The sequence below is a fragment of the Syngnathus floridae genome, chromosome 6, assembly GCF_059516105.1.
Source record: "Syngnathus floridae isolate MCC-2025c chromosome 6, RoL_Sflo_1.0, whole genome shotgun sequence".
Classification (NCBI taxonomy): Eukaryota; Metazoa; Chordata; class Actinopteri; order Syngnathiformes; family Syngnathidae; genus Syngnathus; species Syngnathus floridae.
The window spans coordinates 4,298,023-4,317,845 of NC_142418.1; the positions used below are offsets into that span (position 1 = coordinate 4,298,023).

Here is a 19,823-nt window from a genome sequence, read left to right on the forward strand (position 1 = left end):
AACAAAATTCAAATAAAGTGTTAACCCAGAGGACCAGTTTCATGGTTACTTACTGGGGGGAAAAAATCACAAATATTGCAAAGATATGGAAACTTATTAGCACAACTGTAGTGATGTTGGCAACTTTTTGGAGGTGTCTAACATAACATTTTAAATCTTCCAGGGCCGTATTGGCAGCTGTCAGCCGTTACTTTGAAGCCATGTTCGGTGGAGGACTACGAGAAAGTATGGACAGTGAAGTCAATTTTAGAGACGGTATACACCCAGAGGTACTGATATTATAGTATTACTTGGAGGCAAAGTGAAAACAATTGCAGTGAACTGCTGTGTATGTGAACTGCTACATATTTGTGTTTAGGCATTTGTAAATTAACAATTTTTTTTTCTTTTTTCAAAGCTATTCTCTATTATTTGCTGAAAAACAACTTCTCACTGATTATGTTTACATGCAATCAATATTCACGTCAAGGTCAAAATTCTGGTTTCTGAAACATTTGGAATACCGTATTTTTCGCACCAATTGGCACACTGGATTATAAGGTGCAACCTCATTGAATTTTTTTACAAACTGGATTCGGTTGAAGTTGGGAAATTGTGTAAAATGTAAATAAAAACAAAATACAATGATTTAAAAATCCTTTTCAACCTATATTCAATTCAATACACTACAAAGACAACATATTTAATGCTCAAACTCATTAACTTTATTTTATTTTTCAAATAATAATTAACTTAGAATTTCATGGCTGCAACACGTGCAGTAGAAGATGTTTACCACTTCGTTACATCACCTTTCCTTTTAATAACACTCAAAGGTTTTGGAAGAGAGGAGACTAATTCTCTTAGCTTCTCATGTGGAATTCTTTCCCATTCTTGCTTGATGAACCGCTTCAGTTGTTCAACAGTCCGGGGTCTTCCCTGTCGTATTTTACGCTTCATAATGCGCCACACATTTTCAATGGGGGACAGGTCTGGACTACACGTGCAGAATGTGGCTTGGCATTATCTTGCTGAAATGAGCAGCGGCGTCCATGAAAAAGATGTCGCTTGGATGGCAGCATATGTTGCTCCAATATGTGTATGTACTTTTCAGCATTTATGTTGCCTTCACAGAAATGTAACTCACCCATGCCAGGGGAACTAATGCACCCCATACCATCACGGATGCTGGCTTTTTAACTTTGCGTTGATAACAGTCCGGATGGTCCGCTTCCTCTTTGGTCCGGAGGACACGACGTCCAGTGTTTCCAAAAACAATTTGAAAAGTGGACTCATCAGACCACAAAACACTTTTCCATTGTGCATCAGTCCATTTTACTTGAGCTCGGGTCCAGAGAACCCGGCGGCGTTTCTGGATGTTGTTCATAAACGGCTTTTGCTTTGCATGGTAGAGTTTTAACCCGCACTTACTGATGTAGTGACGAACTGTATTTACTGACAGTGGTTTTCGGAAGTTTTCCTGAGCCCATTTGGTGATATCCTTTGTACACTCATGTCGGTTTTTAAGGCAGTGCCATCTGAGGGATCGAAGGTCACGGTCATTCAGTCTTGGTTTCCGGCTGTGGCGCTTACGTGCAGTGATTTCACCAGATTCGCTGAACCTTTTGATGATATTATGGACCGTGGATGTTGAAATCCCTAAATTCCTTGCAATTTTGCTTTGAGAAATGTTATTCTTAAACTATTCAACTATTTTTTTCAGCAGTTGTGGACAAAGTGGCGAACCTCGCCCCATCCTTGCTTGTGAGTGACTGAGCATGTTTGGGGAGCCTTCTTTTATACCCAATCATGGTACCCACCTCTGCATTATAAGGCGCACTGTGGTTTTTTTGAGTAAATTTCTTAAGTGCGCCTAATAGTGGGGAAAATACGGTACAGTAGAATCTCAGACTTCGGCCATCATTTGTTCTAGAGAATTGGTCGGACCCCGATTAGGTCCGATTCAATTTTTCCCATAAGAATGAATGGAAAATTGATTAATCCGTTCTGACAATGGACACTTTTGCGTAATAATTTGTAATGTCTAATACATTCATCCATCCATTTTCTGTACTGCTTTATCCCCACGGGGGTGGCGGGCCTGCTGGACCCTATCCCAGCCGTCATCAGGACACCCTGAACCGGTGGCCAGCAAATTGCACGGCACACAGAGGCGAACTACCATCTGCACTCGCACTCACACCTACGGGGAATTTGGAGTGCTCAATCAGACTACCATGCATGCTTTTGGGAAGTGGGAGGAAACTGGAGTGCCTGGAGAAAATCCACACAGGCACGGGGAGAATATGCAAACTCCACACAGGGAGGGCCAGAGGTGGAATCTAATCCGGATCTGTGCGTCACCCTGCCACCACTCTAAACTAATAAAATATATTTCATGTTGCTATATCTGATATGTGTGGATGTGAGGAATGCTTGGGGTATTCCTTGTCGCGGAATCGTTTCGCAAAAACTCACAAAATTCATGTCTTAGCATCACACAGGCACTCTTCTTCTGAACTGTGAGGCGGACGTATTAACCAGTGCAAACCTTACGGCCTTGCCGCCTTATGTCTAATACACTCCTTAGCAAAAAGGTTGTGGACCGCTGTTGTGTGGCACCGCTTTGCTGGTGAGAAGAGTGGTGTGTTGATCGCATGATCGTCCACCAGGCAAATAGTGGCACACAATTGACACGAACAAGAGACTGAACGAGATCAAGACGGACATTATTGGAGAAAGGAAGCTTTTATACACAAACCCTCATTATGGGGGACAAAAGAAGTGCATATGATGCCATTTTTAAGTCAATGGCAGTCGATTTGGCTCTTAACGAAGGAAATAGAGCTGCTGCATGTACTGTAGAGGTATCTTCCAGCGACTAGAGGGCACTGGGATATTGTTGATGACAGCTTGTTAGTATTTTTGTTCCGGGTCATGTCTTCTCCGGAGCTTTGCACTCTCGAGACGCGCCTTAGCTTGACGAGCCGAACCGAACATTGCTTCTGGGACGCGGAGACGCCGTTGGCTAGCCTCAACCCGGCTCGGAAATCTGTCCAGTGTTTCGTTTGGTTTCAAGGGTTCAAAAGCTTCAAATTTTTGGTTGGAACTCTGATTTATTCGAACCTGGAGACGTTCGAAATGGGGGATTCATCTGTAATTCGTTTTACATGCATGGGCAGACAGTTACTCCCTTATTTAAATATCTCAATTCAAATTGCGACGCACGGACAACATCGGGATGTTAGTAGCCATATTTGCTTGTTACTTTTTACCATAAGTAAAACACACCGTAGTCATGTCACTCACCACAGGAATAGGGCAGTTTTCATCACTCCAAAAGTGTGTTGCTGTGCTGTGTGTGAGCTCTACCATGTTTGTTTACCTCTGCTTGTGTCTTTCCAGCTGGCAAGTTGCACGCCAGACATAGTGTTCACAGAAATTAAAAGTTTTTATAAATCCCCAGAAATTTCTTTCTTTGCAAATATCCCATGTACCGTATTTTTCGGACTAAAAGTCACTCCGGAAAATAGGTCGCATTATTAAAATGCACAATAATGTGAAAAAAAGTCGCTCCGGAGTATAAGTCGCATTTTGGGGGAAATTTATTCGAAATCCAACACCAAGAACAGACATGAATGAGCAACAACAGGCTAAACGATAGGTATGCTAACGTGACATTAACACAAACAAAGAGCTGAGAACGGGTCATTCAGAGTTATTCAAATAACCATTACATAAATAGTAAAACCATCTGTGTCACTCTAATTCATTAAATCCATCGATCGTCCTTTATGTCAACAATGGGTGCGCGCCGCTGACGGCGGTTGCACTTCAAAATATTCCACAGGCCCATATAAAGATATATGAATTATATATCAAATAACTATTATATAAGCAATAATAATATCAAACCATCTGTGTCACTCCAAATCATTAAATCCATCGATCGTCCTTTACGTCAACAATGCCGGCCTGGTGCGCTTCAAAATATTCCACAGGCCCATATAACGATATATAAATTGTATATCAAATAACTATTATATAAGCAATAATATTATCAAACCATCTGTCACTCCAAATCATTAAATCCATCGATCAAATTCCTCGTCCTTTGACAACAACGCCGCGCGTGTGCCCTGACGTCAGCCTCGTCGTTATTCCACAGATCTAGTATATAACTACACTGCTGACAAAAATTAAAGGAACACTTTGAAAACACATCAGATTTGAATGGTGAAATTTTTTTTGGGGGGGATATCTATTCTGATATGGACAGTTTAATGTCAACAATGCCGGCCGGGTGCGCGCAGCTGACGGCGGTTGCACTTCAAAATATTCCACAGGCCCATATAACGATATAAAAATTATATATCAAATAACTATTATATAAGCAATAATATTATCAAACCATCTGTGTCATTACAAATCATTAAATCCATCGATCGTCTTTTATGTCAACAATGCCGGCCGGGTAAACGCCGCTGACGGCGCTTGCACTTCAAAATGTTACACAGGCCCATATAACGATATATAAATTATATATCAAATAACTATTATATAAGCAATAATATTATCAACCCATCTGTGTCACTCCAAATCATTAACTCTATCGATCAAATTCCTTGTCCTTTGTCAACAACGCTGCGCATGCGCCCTGACGTCAGCCTCGTCGTTATTCCACAGATCTAGTATATAACTACACCGCTCTAAAAAATTAAAGGAACACTTTTAACACAGTTTAATGTCTCAGGAACAAAAGGATGCCACATCTTTTGATGGAAATAAAAGTTTTCAGCCTACAGAGGGCTCAGTACAGACACCCCAAAAATCAAAGTAAAAAAATATATATGGCAGGCTCGTCCTTTTTGCCTCAATTCAATTTCTGCAACTCAAAATTCTTTTCAATATCTTGTGTGGCCCCCCACAAGCTTGTATGCATGCTTGACAACGTCGCGGCATGGTCCTAATGAGACGACGGGTAGTGTCTTGTGAGATGTCCTCCCAGATCTGTCTAAGGGCATCAGTGAGCTCCTGTAAAGTCTGAGGAGCAACCTGGCGGTGTATGATGGTCCAAAACATTATGTCCCAGAGGTGTTTTATCGGGTTTAGATCAGGTGATTGTGAGGGCCATTCAATTGTGTCAATTCCTTCATCCTCCAGATACTGTCTGCATACTCTTGCCACAACAGGCCGGGCATTATTGTGTATCAGGAGGAACCCAGGACCTACTGCACCAGCTTAGGGTCTGACCATGGGTGCAAGGATTTCATCCCGATACCTAATGGCAGTCAGACTGCCGTTCTCTAGCCTGTAAAGGTCTGTTCGTCCCTCCATGGAAATGCCTCCCCAGACCATCACTGACCCACCAACAAACCGGTCATGCTGAATGATGTTGCAGGCAGCATAGCGCTCTCCTTGGCTTCTCCAGACCCTTTCACGTGTATCACAGGTGCTCAGGGTAAACCTACTCTCATCTGTGAAAGCATAGGGTGCCAGTGGCGGACTTGCCAATTCTGGTGTTTTATGGCAAATGCGAATCGAGCTCCACGGTGCTGACCAATGAGCACAGGAAACACTACAGGACGTCATGCCCTGAGGCCACCCTCGTGAAGTCTGTTTCTGACTGTTTGAGCAGAGACATTCACACCAGTAGCCTGCTAGAGGTCCTTATGTAGGGCTCAGGCAGTGCTCAACCTGTTCCTCCTAGCACAAAGTAGCAGATATCGGTCCTGCTGATGGAATGAGGACCGTCTACGGCCCTGTCCAGCTCTCCTAGAGTAACTGCCTGTCTCCTGGAATCTCCTCCATGCTCTGGAGATTGTACTGGGAGACACATCAAATCTTCTTGCAACAGCACGCATGGATGTGCCATCCTGGAGGACTTGGACAATCCGCGCAACTTCCGGAGGGTTAAGAAATCGCCTCATGCTCCCAGTCGTGATAATGACTCAAGCTAAAGCCAACACTTGTGGAAAAACAGTTAAAAAAGATCAAGAGGGAGGAACTTGAAATGGCCTCCACCTGCAAAATCAGTCCTGTTTTGGGGACCATCTCGTTGTTGCCCCTCTAGTGCACCTGCATTTAATTCTATCAACACCAATGCAGCTGAAACTGATTAACAACCCCCTCTGCCACGTACCTGACCAAAACCTTATCAGAAAAGTGTAATTGAATTAATGCCATGCCCTGATAAAAAACTGTTCCTTTAATTTTTTTGAGCAGTGTATATTGTAGCGTTAACAAAGTACAAGGAAAGACGTGGGTTTGGTAAACGCTCTTTATTTAACAAAGCAAGAGTTCAACGAGCCAACAACTACTGAACTGTAACGATAAAAACATATACAAGTTGCTACACGAAATAAAATATATCAAATAATTATAACATAAATAGTTCACCACCACACGGCCCCAAGCACCGGTGTAGACTTCCAGGCGTGTGGCAGCGTGGACTTCCATCCCCGGAGGTGGCACTTCCAGCCACGGAGGTGGAAGAGAGCTCCAAAGAATAGGACCGGGCGTGCGTAGAAGCCATGTCCGAGCCCCATCCACCGTCCCCAGACAGCCACCCGGCTGAGCGCCGGCCCCCAACTTCCATCCGCGGAGGTGAAAGAGAGCTCCATAGAGAAGGACTGGGCGTGCGTAAAAGCCATAATAGTTTTTCAAACCTTCTGTGTCACTCCAAATCATTAAATCCTTCAAACTGTTCGTCCTCCGTGTCACAAACAAAGCCGCTAATGATGCCGGTAGTACGTGGGACCCTTCGTCATCTTCGTCATCCCGTGATCGAATCTTTGTCCTTGAAATTCAAATTATAGTAATCCTTTGCTACATCGCGGTTCGTTTATCGTGGTTTCACTTTTCTTTTTTTTTTTCTTTTTAAAATTTGTGAAAAAATTCACATATAAGTCGCTCCTCAGTATAAGTCACCTCCCCACCCAAACTATGAAAAAAAACACGACTTATAGTCCGAAAAATACGGTATGTACATATGTGGGTTTTTTTTTTTCTAAATTTATCAGTTGCGGCTTATATTCAGGTTTGTATTGTAGTCTGGAAATTATGGTCGTATTTATTGTATCTGTATTTATTTGTATTTGTTGTATCTGTATTTATTGTATCTGTAATCAAAACAGACAGAAACTCCCTTGTCTAAGAATTCTAAAGATGCAACATAATTGGATGATTTATAACCCATGGGATAAAAATTTTACTTTAGTGGTAATCAAGTTTGTGCGTGCATGCGCGCGTGTGTGTGTGTGTGTGTGTGTGTGTGTGTGTGTGTGTGTGTGCGTGCGTGCGTGCGTGCGTGCGTGTGCGTGCGCGTGTGTGTGTGCACGTGTGTGTGCACGTGTGTGATTTTGTGCTTGAGAGGGGTGACGCATCAATGTTAATTGTTTACTGTTACAGGTCTTGGAGCTTCTGCTGGATTATGCCTATACATCTCGAGTCATTATCAATGAGGAGAATGCCGAATTGTTGTTGGAGGCAGGAGACATGTTGCAGTTTCATGACATCCGGGATGCCGCAGCACAATTTTTAGAAAAAAATCTTCATTCTTCCAACTGTTTGGGTATGATGCTATTGTCAGATGCTCATTAGTGTAGAAGATTATATGAGCTGTCATGGAGGATGTGCTTACTACACTATGAAAAGGTAAACAGACTCACCGTCAACACACATTTGTTAAATGTATGGTATGATAATTGTATCAATGATCTGCCATAACTAAAGAATGTAAAAATGGGAAAACACAGCTATTGGTAGTAGCCCGCAAACACCCCTTGTTGTTGCATGGCGAACAAAAACAAGCGAGACGAGCGGCACTACCCAGTATTTCGTGTCTGGTCTGAATTTAATCGTGCTAAAGCAAATAAGCATACAATACAATTCCAATAAACAATTTAACATACTAAGATATCGATCACAAAGAAAATGTGCCTTAGAACCCAATGTGCCTTATTTATGAAAACATTTAATATAGACCATTCATTGTAATTGATCCTCATAATATCTAATGGTCAGAAAAGTACAGCATATGTGAAATTCTGGTTGGTTATGTCTAAATGAACAAATATTGTTCATTTAAGTACATAATTGTTTTACAAAGTGTTACATGTACTTTAGATACAAGAATCTGAGGACTTCAATAGCTTGACTAAAGAAAAATTGCTGGACCTTGTGCTTAGTGATGAGTTGGAGATAGAAGATGAACAGGTAAGTTTTTACTTTTAAATTTTAGCTCCTCAAATGTAAATGCTGTCTAATAGAAAAGGCCTTTGTGTCCCACATAGGGATAGGCCAAGTGGACAGAAGCAGCACAAAAGAATTTTAAAAAATCCCCCATACAGCACATTGACGCTTTACTGTTAGTAGTCTGAAATTTTGAATTCCAACAAATTCCATCACCAACCTCATAGACATTTATAAGCCTCATTGCTAGTTTAAACAGGCTTAGTAACGTAAGTCGGTCTTTTTTTTGCATATTTAATTCCTCTTTTTCCTTGTACTATATTGCAGTGTACAATCAATTTCCAGTCTACTAAACCGTTTCCCTTCTTGTATCCTTTCAAAAGTAAAGCTTGGGCATAAATAGGTAATGTTCAAATTAAATACATAAAATTACATTAAGTGTGGCAAATGGTGAATTCAGAATGTCATTTTACCAAATTTTGCCAGTCCATCCTCCATCCTTTGTCCACAACCTGGGCATCCTTCCACCCTTATCCGTCAATCCTTGTTCATAATAGAATAGTTTCTCCATCTGTTGCGGTCCTTCCTCGTCATTTTAAAAGCACTTCCGTCACCGGTCCTTCCCTCTCTACATCGTCAGTCCAACAGATGAGAAACTTAATTTTACTAAAATGGTGCAGTGCATACTTTATCAATATGTATACCATACAGTGGCTGGCAAAAAGCTTTAAAATGCCTCATATTTATTTATTTATATTTAAAAAGCAAAAAACGAGCTCGAAATAAATCAAACATGCCAAAATAACACTATAAAAACACAAAACATACTTACCCATGGTAGAAGAGCCAAAGACCCGGAAATAATGTTCCAAAAGCGTATCAATTAGAACATACATTGCAAATCGCTCTCTTTTACTTGGTTGTTATCGCGTGAACTCAACTCTTCGGCTTGATCTTGTGGTCTCCTGGGGGTAGATTTCCAAAAAGGTGACGCGGCTTGTCGCCGCTGGTGTGAATAGCAGTCGTGGGTCATAGAAAAGTCAGAGCTCCACTAACAGTGTAAGGACACCATTCTGCACTCCTCGGCATTCAGCATGTGTGTATTGTTCTATGAGAGAGTAATAAAATATTTGACCAAATTTGAGCTGCTGTTGATATTTTGAAAATAGCTATAGTTGACTGAGTGACTGAAATTTTGTCCATATTGCACAAACTTATATCGGGCAGTATAAGACAGTGTATTGCACAATGAAGGCATGTTTGCCATGTAGTGGTGACTAGTGAAATTACATCGTAAAACTACAGTCCACCCATGTCAATTCGCAATTTGGCACTCCAGAATTGTCAAATTGTCAAATTTTCTTTTCTCATTTTTAATATTTCTGGATTTTTTCCCACTCATTTTCTCCCTCATTTTCTAGGAAACCGTGTATTGAATATTTGTCCACTCAGTGTGGCGGCCCGCGGGCAATTGTCCATCCCTGCTCGACTTACAACTGCTGCAAACTGCATCGTTGTTCAGCTGCTTGCATACAATGACACAGTGTAACATAAGAACTATGTCATCAAAAGATGTAGTTAATTAACAGACCTGATAAGAGTTATTTCTCATGTCATTTTCATAAATTCTTAGCATTGAATCAGGGAGTTTTACATGGCTGTGTTAGCTAGTGTTCGACGCTGAAAATGTACTTATTACGGTAGTTATTGTGATTGTTTGTCTGTTTTGCTTCATTTCAAGATTCAAGATTCAAGAGTTTTTTATTCGCCATGTTTGAGCGTGCCAAACAAGGAATTTGACTTCGGTAAATCACAGCCTCTGTCTGTAGGTCGTGTTTAACTCTGTGATGCGATGGGTTCAAAATGACTTGGATAATCGGCGTCACCATTTACCAGAGCTGCTTCAGGGCATACGGTTGGCTCTTCTTCCCTCTGAATGTCTCCTGGAGGCTGTTGCGTGCGAGGAACTTGTCATGGCTGACAAGAAGAGCAGGTACCATTTTTAATGTGTCTATTTGCTTGTTATTTTTTCTCCAATTTGACATTTTACATTACATCAAGATAATTGTTAATAAATATTGCTAAGTGATTTCCTGTTTGCAGGGTAATTGTAGAAGAGGCAATGCAATGTAAAAAAAGAATTCTTCAAAATGATGGAGTTGTGACAAGCCCCTGTGCTCGACCGCGCAAGGCAGGGCACACGTTGCTGATATTGGGAGGCCAAACTTTTATGTGTGACAAGATATATCAGGTAAAATGTGAAGCGAACATCCTGCCATGAAAACTTACTTGTGTTACACAAAAACAGACCTTTCACTTTAAACAACCTTAGATTTAAATTATCAGAAAAAAAGCGCTGATCCAATACAGTGGTGACATGAGAGACAGTCAAGTCACCTGACCCCATTAAAATGAATTGAAATGGCATTGAGCTATCCAGTCTCCTCCCCCCAAAAATAGCAAAAGAGCACTCTATAAAACATTGATAATAACCTAATTAAATACAATAAAGAATTAAACAGATAATTTTTATCGCGCTACTCCCAAGTGTGCATGTATAACACAGTCATTAATGTATGTAATGTAAAATAATATTACCGTAATTTCACAACCGTAGGGCGCACATAAACGGGTTTAATTTTCTCAAAAAACGAAGGTGCACCTTTTAAGAGGCAACCGTAGCGCGCTGCCGACCGCGCAACTGCACCATGCTGGTTGCATTATTGTGACAGAGCCATCGCTGAAATTTAGAAAATATTTTTAAAGACCTGATGTACTTTCCAAAATTTAAGTGGACCTCAGTGCGCAGGGAGCTTAATTTGATCCGATCGCGCAACCGCAGCGCGCCGGGCGCTCACTGTCGCATTGCTTTAAGAGCGTCTTTGTGTTATCGTTTTGGTGATTGATTTACCCACATGCAGGAAACCAACTCAGGAATTCAGAATGAGTGATGAGTGTTTATTGGAGGAGATGCGGTGGAGGCTGAGCGGGAGGATCTGAGCCAGGAGCGGGAGCAGCAACGGTGGAGCATGTGGAGTTCAGCCAGACCGGGTGGCTCTTGGCGATGAGCCATGGAGGGAATCGGAGGATCAGGAGAACGTGGCGTCGATGAGCAAGAGGGTATCGAGGAGCTAGAGGCACAACCGTGGAGGTGATCACAACAGGTAGTACACTCAGGTGACGAGTGGTTGACAGCGTGCTCCTTAAGAGCCCTCCTCTAACGGGCCTGATGAGCCGCACCTGGGCCCTCTGCCACTCTGCTCACGGTTGCTCCCTGTGGAAAAAGGAGGTACACCACCCCGGACCCTGACACAACCCCCCCCTCAACGGCCCAGAAGAGGAAGACGGGAGCGATGACCAGTAGTCCGAGCTGAGGGTAGAATCGCAGATGTAGGAACGGGGCACCCACGACCGGTCCTCGGGACCGTAGCCCTCCCAGTCGACGAGGTACTGCCACCCACGGCCCCGCCGACGAGCGTCCACAATCCGTCGGACCGGGTAGACCGAGTCTCCAACAAGATCCCGGGCAGCAGGCGGGGGCTCGGCCGGAGGAAGGAGCGCACTGGACTCGACTGGCTTAATCTGTGAGATGTGGAAAGTGGGATGGACCCAGAGGCTCGGAGGAAGACGCAGACGGACCGCTGAGGGACTAATCACCGCCAGGATCTCATACAGCCCGATAAAGCGGGGGGCCAGTTTCCGTGACACGGACTTGAGGGGGACATCCCGAGAGGAACGACAGACCTTCTGACCTGGGGAATAAAGCGGGGCAGGCGTGCGTCGCCGGTCGGCATACCTGTGGTTCTGCTCGATGGAGCGGCGAAGGGCCTTGACGGCGTTGGACCAAACGTTCTTGCAGCGCCGTATATGGTGACGAACCGACGTGACCGCGATCTCCTTCTCGTCGGCTGGGAACAGCGGCAGTTGATAACCTAACGAGACTTCGAATGGAGAGAGACCTGTGGCAGCGGAGACCAGGGAATTGTGTGCATACTCCACCCATGGAAGATACTTGTTCCACTCAGCCGGGTTATCGGAGGTTAGGCATCGGCGCGCGGCCTCGATCGGTTTGCCCGTTGGCCTGGGGATGGTAGCCCGACGTCAGGGAGACCTTCGCATCCAGGGCCGAGCAGAATTGTTTCCACACCTGGGAAATGAACTGTGGACCTCGATCGGACAGGATCTCCTGTGGAATGCCATGGAGACGGAATACGTGCTTGACGAAAAGTTGAGCTGTCTGGAACACAGAGGGGAGCTTCTTGAGCCATACAAGATGACAAGACTTGGAGAAGCGGTCTACAATGGTGAGGATGGTGGTCATTCCCTGTGATACGCGCAGGCCCGTCACAAAATCCAACGCAATATGTGACCAGGGCTGCTTGGGTATGGCGAGAGGCTGTAGAAGTCCAGCCTCTGTCTAGAAGTCTATGGGAGGACTTATTGCGAGTGCAGATGGGACAGGCGAGAACATATTCCCTGATCTCTTTATGGATGGATGGCCACCAGAAGCGTCTGGTCATCAGCGCAATGGTGCGACTGGTACAGGGATGGGCTGTGAATTTAGCAGAGTGAAACCAGTGAATGAGGTGGGAGCGGACTGTGGAAGGAAAATAGGTCTTCCCGTGCGGGCCTGTGCCTGGATCGGGTTCCTGAAGCTGAGCCTGAGCCACGAGTCCTTCGACATCCCAGGAGAGGAAGCCTACGGTGCAACTGGGGGGAAGGATGGGAGCTGGTTCCTCCACTGAAACGCCGGGAGCGAATTGTCGGGACAAGGCGTCTGGTTTGGTGTTCTGGGAGCCTGGGCGATAAGAGATGGACAAATTACAACGAGAGAAAAATAAGGACCAACGGGACTGTCGAGAATTCAGGCGTTTGGCGGACTGCAGATACGACAGATTCTTATGGTCTGTCCAAACTAATACGGGTTGTTCGGTGCCCTCTAACCAATGGCGCCACTCCTCCAGCGCAAGCTTGATGGCCAGAAGCTCTCGGTCCGCTACGTCGTAGTTTGTCTCTGCTGGAGTCAAATGTCGGGAGAAGAATGCACAGGGTTGAAGCTTTCCGTCAGTGTCCGAGCGTTGCGACAAGATAGCCCCCACTCCTGTGGTGGAAGCGTCGAACTCCAGGTTAAACTGCTTGCAGGGATCCGGATGGATAAGGATTGGTGCCTGTGAGAACTTCTCCTTTAGAGCGATGAACTCGGCGTTGGCTTCTTGAGTCCAGCTGAAAGTAATCTTAGTTGAGGTCGAGGCTGCTAGGAGAGTGCCTGTCTGACTGTAATTGCGGATTAATTGGCGGTAAAATTTGGCAAACCCGAGGAAGCGTTGGACCTGGTTGCGGTTCTCTGGAACAGGCTAGTCCAGGACAGCCCTGATCTTATCGGGGTCAGGCCGAATTTGATCTCTCTCGAGAATGAATCCTAAGAACGTGACGGACTGTTTGTGGAACTCACACTTCTCAGCTTTTACAAACAGGCAATTCTCCAGGAGACGCTGCAGCACCAGGCGGACATGACGGCGATGTTCGGAGAGGTTCCGTGAATAGATGAGGATGTCATCGAGGTAAACAAAGACGAATATGTTGAGAAAGTCCCGGAGTACGTCGTTGACTAGGGCTTGAAACACTGCGGGGGCATTGCAAAGTCCAAAGGGCATGACGAGGTACTCGAAGTTGAAAGCGGTCTTCCACTCAGCACCCTGGCGTATCTTGACCAGGTGATATGCATTTCTGAGATCTAGCTTGGTGAAGACGGTGGACTCCTGGACGGGTTCGAATACTGATGAAATGAGGGGAAGAGGATACCTGTTCTTGATGGTGATGAGGTTGAGTCCACGGTGGTCGATGCAAGGGCGGAGAGTCTTATCCTTTTTGCCCACAAAGAAGAAACCTGCCCCAAGGGTGAGGAGGAAAGGCGAATGATGCCAGCGGCCAGTGATTCATTGATGTACATCTCCATAGCTTGTCTCTCGGTGCGTGAGATATTGTAGAGTCTACTGGACGGTAGTGGGGCTCCGGAAAGAAGCTCTATGGCGCAATCATAGGGGCGATGTGGCGGTAAGGATGAAGCCTTGCTCTTGTTGAAAACCTGTCTTAGGTCATGGTATTCTCTGGGCACTTGTGAAAGATCAATCGGACCGGATTCCTCGGGTGCTACTAGGGGCGGGCGAGATGGCACTGCAAACTGAAGACAAGAGGACAAGCACATCGTGGACCAGGACTCGATACGGCACTCTGACCAGTTGATCTGGGGGTTGTGTCTCCGGAGCCAGGGGAACCCAAGGACAAGGGTCGACTGTCTGATTGGAAAGACATGAAATGAAATCAGTTCTTGATGGTTGCCAGAAATGAGCAGCTCCACGGGTTTGGTGCGTTGGGTTATGCTGGAGAGTCCCCTCCCATCCAGGGCAGAGACAGAGAGAAGAACTGAGAGAGGTTCCGTCTCGACCTGGGCTCGGGAGACGAATTCCTGGTCGATCAGGTTTCTCTCACACCCCGAGTGGACCAGCGCGGTAAGCTTGTAGCTATGGTTGTGGACAGAAATCATGGCGGGTAGGGAGGAGCGAGGAGACTTAATACTTGGAGGATGGTCCGGCGGTCCTCCCCTCATGACCGCCAAATTGGACAACTGGCGACAAAATGATCCGGGGCGCCGCAGTACAGACACTGTCGGGATTCTCGACGCTGCTGCAGTTCCTTCGGAGATAGTCAAACCCGGCCAACCTGCATGGCTTCAGGCTCTGGAGAGGACTGGTAAGGTGACTGCCCAGGCAGACTGGGCCTGGCTAAAAAGGGCTGTGATCTACCTTCCGTTCGCTCCCGTCGGGAGCTTCTCCGCCTCTCCCTAATCCGATTGTCCAAACGAATGGCCAGGAAAATTAGGTCGTCCAAAGTGTCTGGTTCTTCCAGGACTGCCAATTCGTCCTTTAAGGACTCATCCAAGGCTTGAAAGAAAGCCGTTTTCAAGGCTACAGGGCCCCACCCGGACGCAGTTGCTAACGTACGGAACTCAATAGAGAAATCTGACACGGGGTTGTTCCCTTGCCTAAGCCCCCACAACCGGCGGGACACACCAGTCTGATGGGTCTTGGTCAAAAAAGTCTGCTTGAATTCCTTTAAAAACTCTTCGTAAGAACAGCCAAAATGCCTGCAGTCAGAAATCCGAGCTTCTGCTCACTTTAGCGCCTTGCCCGTGAGGAGTGCCAAAATAAACGAAATCTTAGCTCCGTCGTGGGAAAAAGACTGGGGAGACCGATTTAAAAACTAGTACACATTGCAGGAGGAAACCTCCGCAGCTACCACCCTCTCGGGAGAACTTCTCCGGATGAGGGGAACGAACCTCGCCGAAGTGCAGACTGCAGCGGGACTGAGGTGCTCGTGGCGCCAGCTGGCGGCAAGGGGGTTTCTCTGACCTGGGTGTCTTGAAGTAATCTGGTCACTTGTTCTAGGTGAATGTTGGTTCGCTGCTGCTGCTCCAGGAGGGCTTGGAGAGTGGACTCGTGGGACTGGAGTTGCTGTTGCTGTTTGGCAAGGGTTCGTCTGAGTGGCTCTGCTGGGTTTGATTGGCCTGAGTGTTCTGTCATCGTTTTGGCGATTGATTTGACCCACATGCAGGAAACCAACTCAGAAGTTCAGAATGAGTGATGAGTGTGTATTGGAGGAGATGCGGTGGAGGCTGAGCAGGAGGATCTGAGCCAGGAGCAAGGAGCGGGAGCAGCAACGGCGGAACGTGTGGAGTTCAGCCAGATGGGGTGGATCTTGGCGGTGAGCCGTAGAGGGAATCGGAGGATCAGGAGAACGTGGGGCCGATGAGCAATAGGGTATCGAGGAGCTAGAGGCACAACCGTGGAGGTGATCACAACAGGTAGGACACTCAGGCGACGAGTGGTTGACAGCGTGCTCCTTAAGAGCCCTCCTCTAACGGGCCTGATGAGCCGCACCTGGGCCCTCTGCCGCTCTGCTCACGGTTGCTCCCTGTGGAAAAAGGAGGTACACCACCCCAGACCCTGACACAACCCCCCCCCCTCAACGGCCCAGAAGAGGAAGACGGGAGCAATAAGGTATCGAGGAGCTAGAGGCACAACCGTGGAGGTGATCACAACAGGTAGGACACTCAGGTGACGAGCGGTTAACAGCGTGCTCCTTAAGAGCCCTCCTCTAACGAGCCTGATGAGCCGCAGCTGGGCCCTCTGCCACTCTGCCCCTCTGCTCACGGTTGCTCCCTGTGGAAAAAGGAGGTACACCACCCCGGACCCTGACACTTTGTGTTTTAGGATGGCTTTACTGCTCCCACTTGCTTTCTTTGGAGGCATGATTAGGGGTTAATACAATCCTCAAAGTAACGAAAATACAATAACGAACGGAGTCAGTCGGCATCCAGGCCGCGCGGTCGGGATTTCTTGGGTGCTTTCGGCTCATCTCGCAAGGTTCGACCTCCGTTTTTTTCGACAACCGAAGCAAAAATATTTAGAATTTATCGTTCGAATTCCGATTTGTTCGAGAACCGGGACGTTCAAAAACTGAGGTTTGACTGTACTGTAATTTAAAATGGATTACCTCAGGTAGAATGCTGATTCGCATTTTGCCCGAAGATAGAATCCTGGTCGATAATTGTCTTTTGCCCTTGTTAGTAGTGAATCCTTTTGTTGTGACTGCATCCTAGCGGCGTTAGCAAACTTTCGTCACACATAAGTTGTCAAGATGCTTCTTCTTCCTCTATTTCTTCCAATTCTTCCTTTTTTTCCATAGCCTCTGTTTGGCAACTACTAGTACTTCTACTTCACAGGTGTCAAACTCAAGGCCCGGGGGCCAGATACGGCCCACCACATCATTTTTTGTGGCCCGCGAAGACAAATTGTGCATCAAATTCGTGTGTCATTACTAGAATTGCAAATTGTCTTCACTTTTAATAATATATTTTTTTTTAAATATTTGACCAGTTTTAACTGGTCTGATTTGAAAACGAGTTATTTGTCAGTTTGTTTTGTAGCTTTTACTGTATATAATATGAGGTGCTCATACATTTATTTGGGTTGACAAGTCATAATGGCCGTCCGAAAGAAGCTATGACTACAATGCGGCCCGCGAAAAAAATGAGTTTGACACCCGTGTTCTACTTCCTTTGAAGGTAGTTAAGGTAATCATTTTAAACTAAAAAAAAAAACTGATCCATAGTTATAAGTGAATGTTTCATCCTCGTTTGATCCTGTCAACACAAGATGTGTTTCAAAATTAACTGCCCCAACGCCACTCCTGTTACCACCTCCTTGTTATTGTTTTGTTAGTTATTTTTGGTAATTGACTTGTGTTTCTAATTAATACTTAAGGTTGATCACAAAGCCAAGGAGATTATACTAAAGGCAGACCTTCCTAGCCAGAGAAAAGAATTCAGTGCATGTGCCATTGGCTGTAAGGTTTATGTGACTGGAGGAAGAGGATCAGAAAATGGAGTCTCAAAAGACGTCTGGATATATGACACAGTTCATGAAGAATGGTCGAAAGGAGCACCCATGCTTACAGCAAGGTCTGTTATAATGTAATTAAGGATAATAGAGCTTAAGCCCCTATCCCACTGAGAAGTGAGTGAGTCTTTTTAAAGACAGCTCATGTTGCGTTCACGTCAGAGTTTGTCAGGATTCGTTCAAGCCCTCAAATAATCGCAAAATGTTTGCCAGACGTTTGTCAACAGTTTTAGTGATTTTTCTCATTGAAAGGAATTTTTTAACATGTTCAACATTTCCTTGCGACAAGGTGAAGAGCTGCCTTCTGTTTACCTGACCTACTCTGACGTGAACGCAGCATTTGCTACCGTTGAAAACACTGTTACGAGCTGCTTAGAGAGATAGAGGCTTTACTATTGTTTCAAACAGTGGATGTGGAGCATACTGTGTTGTATGGAAGAGTGGGATGGGAGCCATAATAATACAATGAAAATATTTCGTATCATTTCTTAACCAATGTTTCCACACTGTGAGAAGATAAGTTGAGCTGAAGCACATCCTTGGCTTCAGAAACCAATTTCTCAGATGTTATGCCAGTGGTTAGGAACCCTGGTCCTATGAGCGCCATATCCTGCATGTTTTCAATGTCTCGCTGCGGCAACACATCGGATTCACACGATCATAATAATTTCAGATTTGTACAGAGCTTGCTGATGAGCTGATCATTTTATTCCCGTGTGTTACAGCAGGGAGAGATGAAAAACTGGCAGGATATGGCTCTTGTGGGACCAGGATTCCCTACCCCTATTTTATGCAGTTGATCTTCAAAGGCACAAAAGACACGACGCACTTTGTTTTTTCCTTTTGTCACTTGCACACGTTCAGATTTGGTCATGGTTCAGCTGAACTGGAGACCAGCCTGTATGTAGTTGGAGGTCATACAGCCATTGCCTTTGTTTTTCCTGCCTCTCCCTCTGTCTCTTTAAAACAGGTAAGACAGAGGCTTTCATTTAATCTGTTTTTAATTTAATTAATCTTAATGAATTGTAATTTCTAATGAGTTTTGATTTATCTATTTTTAATCTTTACCCCAAAAAAATGATGAATTATATTGTGTCCTAATATTTTCAGGTTGAACGGTATGACGCTGTCAGTAACAAGTGGACCATGATGGCTCCCTTAAGAGATGGTGTCAGTAATGCAGCAGTGGTCAGTGCCAAATCAAAACTGTTTGTTTTTGGGGGCACCAGCATACACAGAGAGAAAGCCTCTAAGGTTGGTCGAGCTTGATGTACAGTAGCTCTTGGATTATTTTGTTATCTGTTTCAATGCCTGCATAAACGAGTGGACAACAGAGGATCCTTGTCTGCGCCATAGTTTTTGGGGGGTGCAAAGGGCAGCACTGTTCTTTGTGTAGTTAATGTTGATGACCCATCTATTCATTTTCTGAACCACTTATCCTCACAAGGGCTGCAGGTGTGCTGGAGCCTGTCTTAGAGCAAATAAAATACTGTTAAATAAATCAACTCAGTATTACATGGTGTACACAATTATTAAGCAAGTGTGTATTTGATCATGTTTATGCCTATTTTCCAACTCTATGCGGTATGAGCTTGAACTCAATACAAGCATATGAAGTGATGTGTATTTATAGAATGAAGGACGATGGGGCCTAAGGAGATCAACACCCTACATCACAGTGTGCATAATTATTAGGCAGCTTGTTTTCCTCAGGCAAAATAGGGCAAAAGAAGACTCTGAAAAATTAAAAATCATTAAAAGTCTGTCAGGGGGTTGCAGCATTCTTTAAAATGCTAAGACAGAGGTGTGATCACAGAACCATCAAACATTTCATTGTGCTAACATATTCTGGAACTTCAACCCAACTGGAGTGCCCAGAAGTACCAGATGTTTAGTGCTCAGAGACAAGGCCAAGGTACAAGGGCTGACACCCCACCACAATTTACAAGACATACATGTTGAAACGTCAAGACTGGGTCAATAAATATAAGAATACACATTTTGCAAAGATCTTATGGACTGATGAGATGAGAGTGACTCTTAACGGACAGGCTGGACCCATATTTACCCATATGGTGTACACAATTATTAAGCAAGTGTGTATTTGATCATGTTTATGCCTATTTTCCAACTCTATGCGGTATGAGCTTGAACTCAATACAAGCATATGAAGTGATGTGTATTTATAGAATG

General features: G+C 44.9%; 1 protein-coding gene across 1 annotated transcript; it reads left to right on the top strand.

Moving 5' to 3' along the window:
- Positions 1 to 41: 41 nt before the first annotated feature.
- LOC148395967 (kelch-like protein 25) lies at positions 42 to 19,590 on the top strand. Its single transcript, XM_088378395.1, is given in 9 exon segments — positions 42 to 115; positions 164 to 269; positions 7,390 to 7,635; positions 8,107 to 8,196; positions 10,002 to 10,165; positions 10,276 to 10,423; positions 17,496 to 17,692; positions 18,495 to 18,600; positions 18,741 to 19,590. Coding segments are annotated over 9 exon segments (1,290 nt in total). The 3' UTR covers positions 18,900 to 19,590.
- The last annotated feature ends 233 nt before the right edge of the window (positions 19,591 to 19,823 follow it).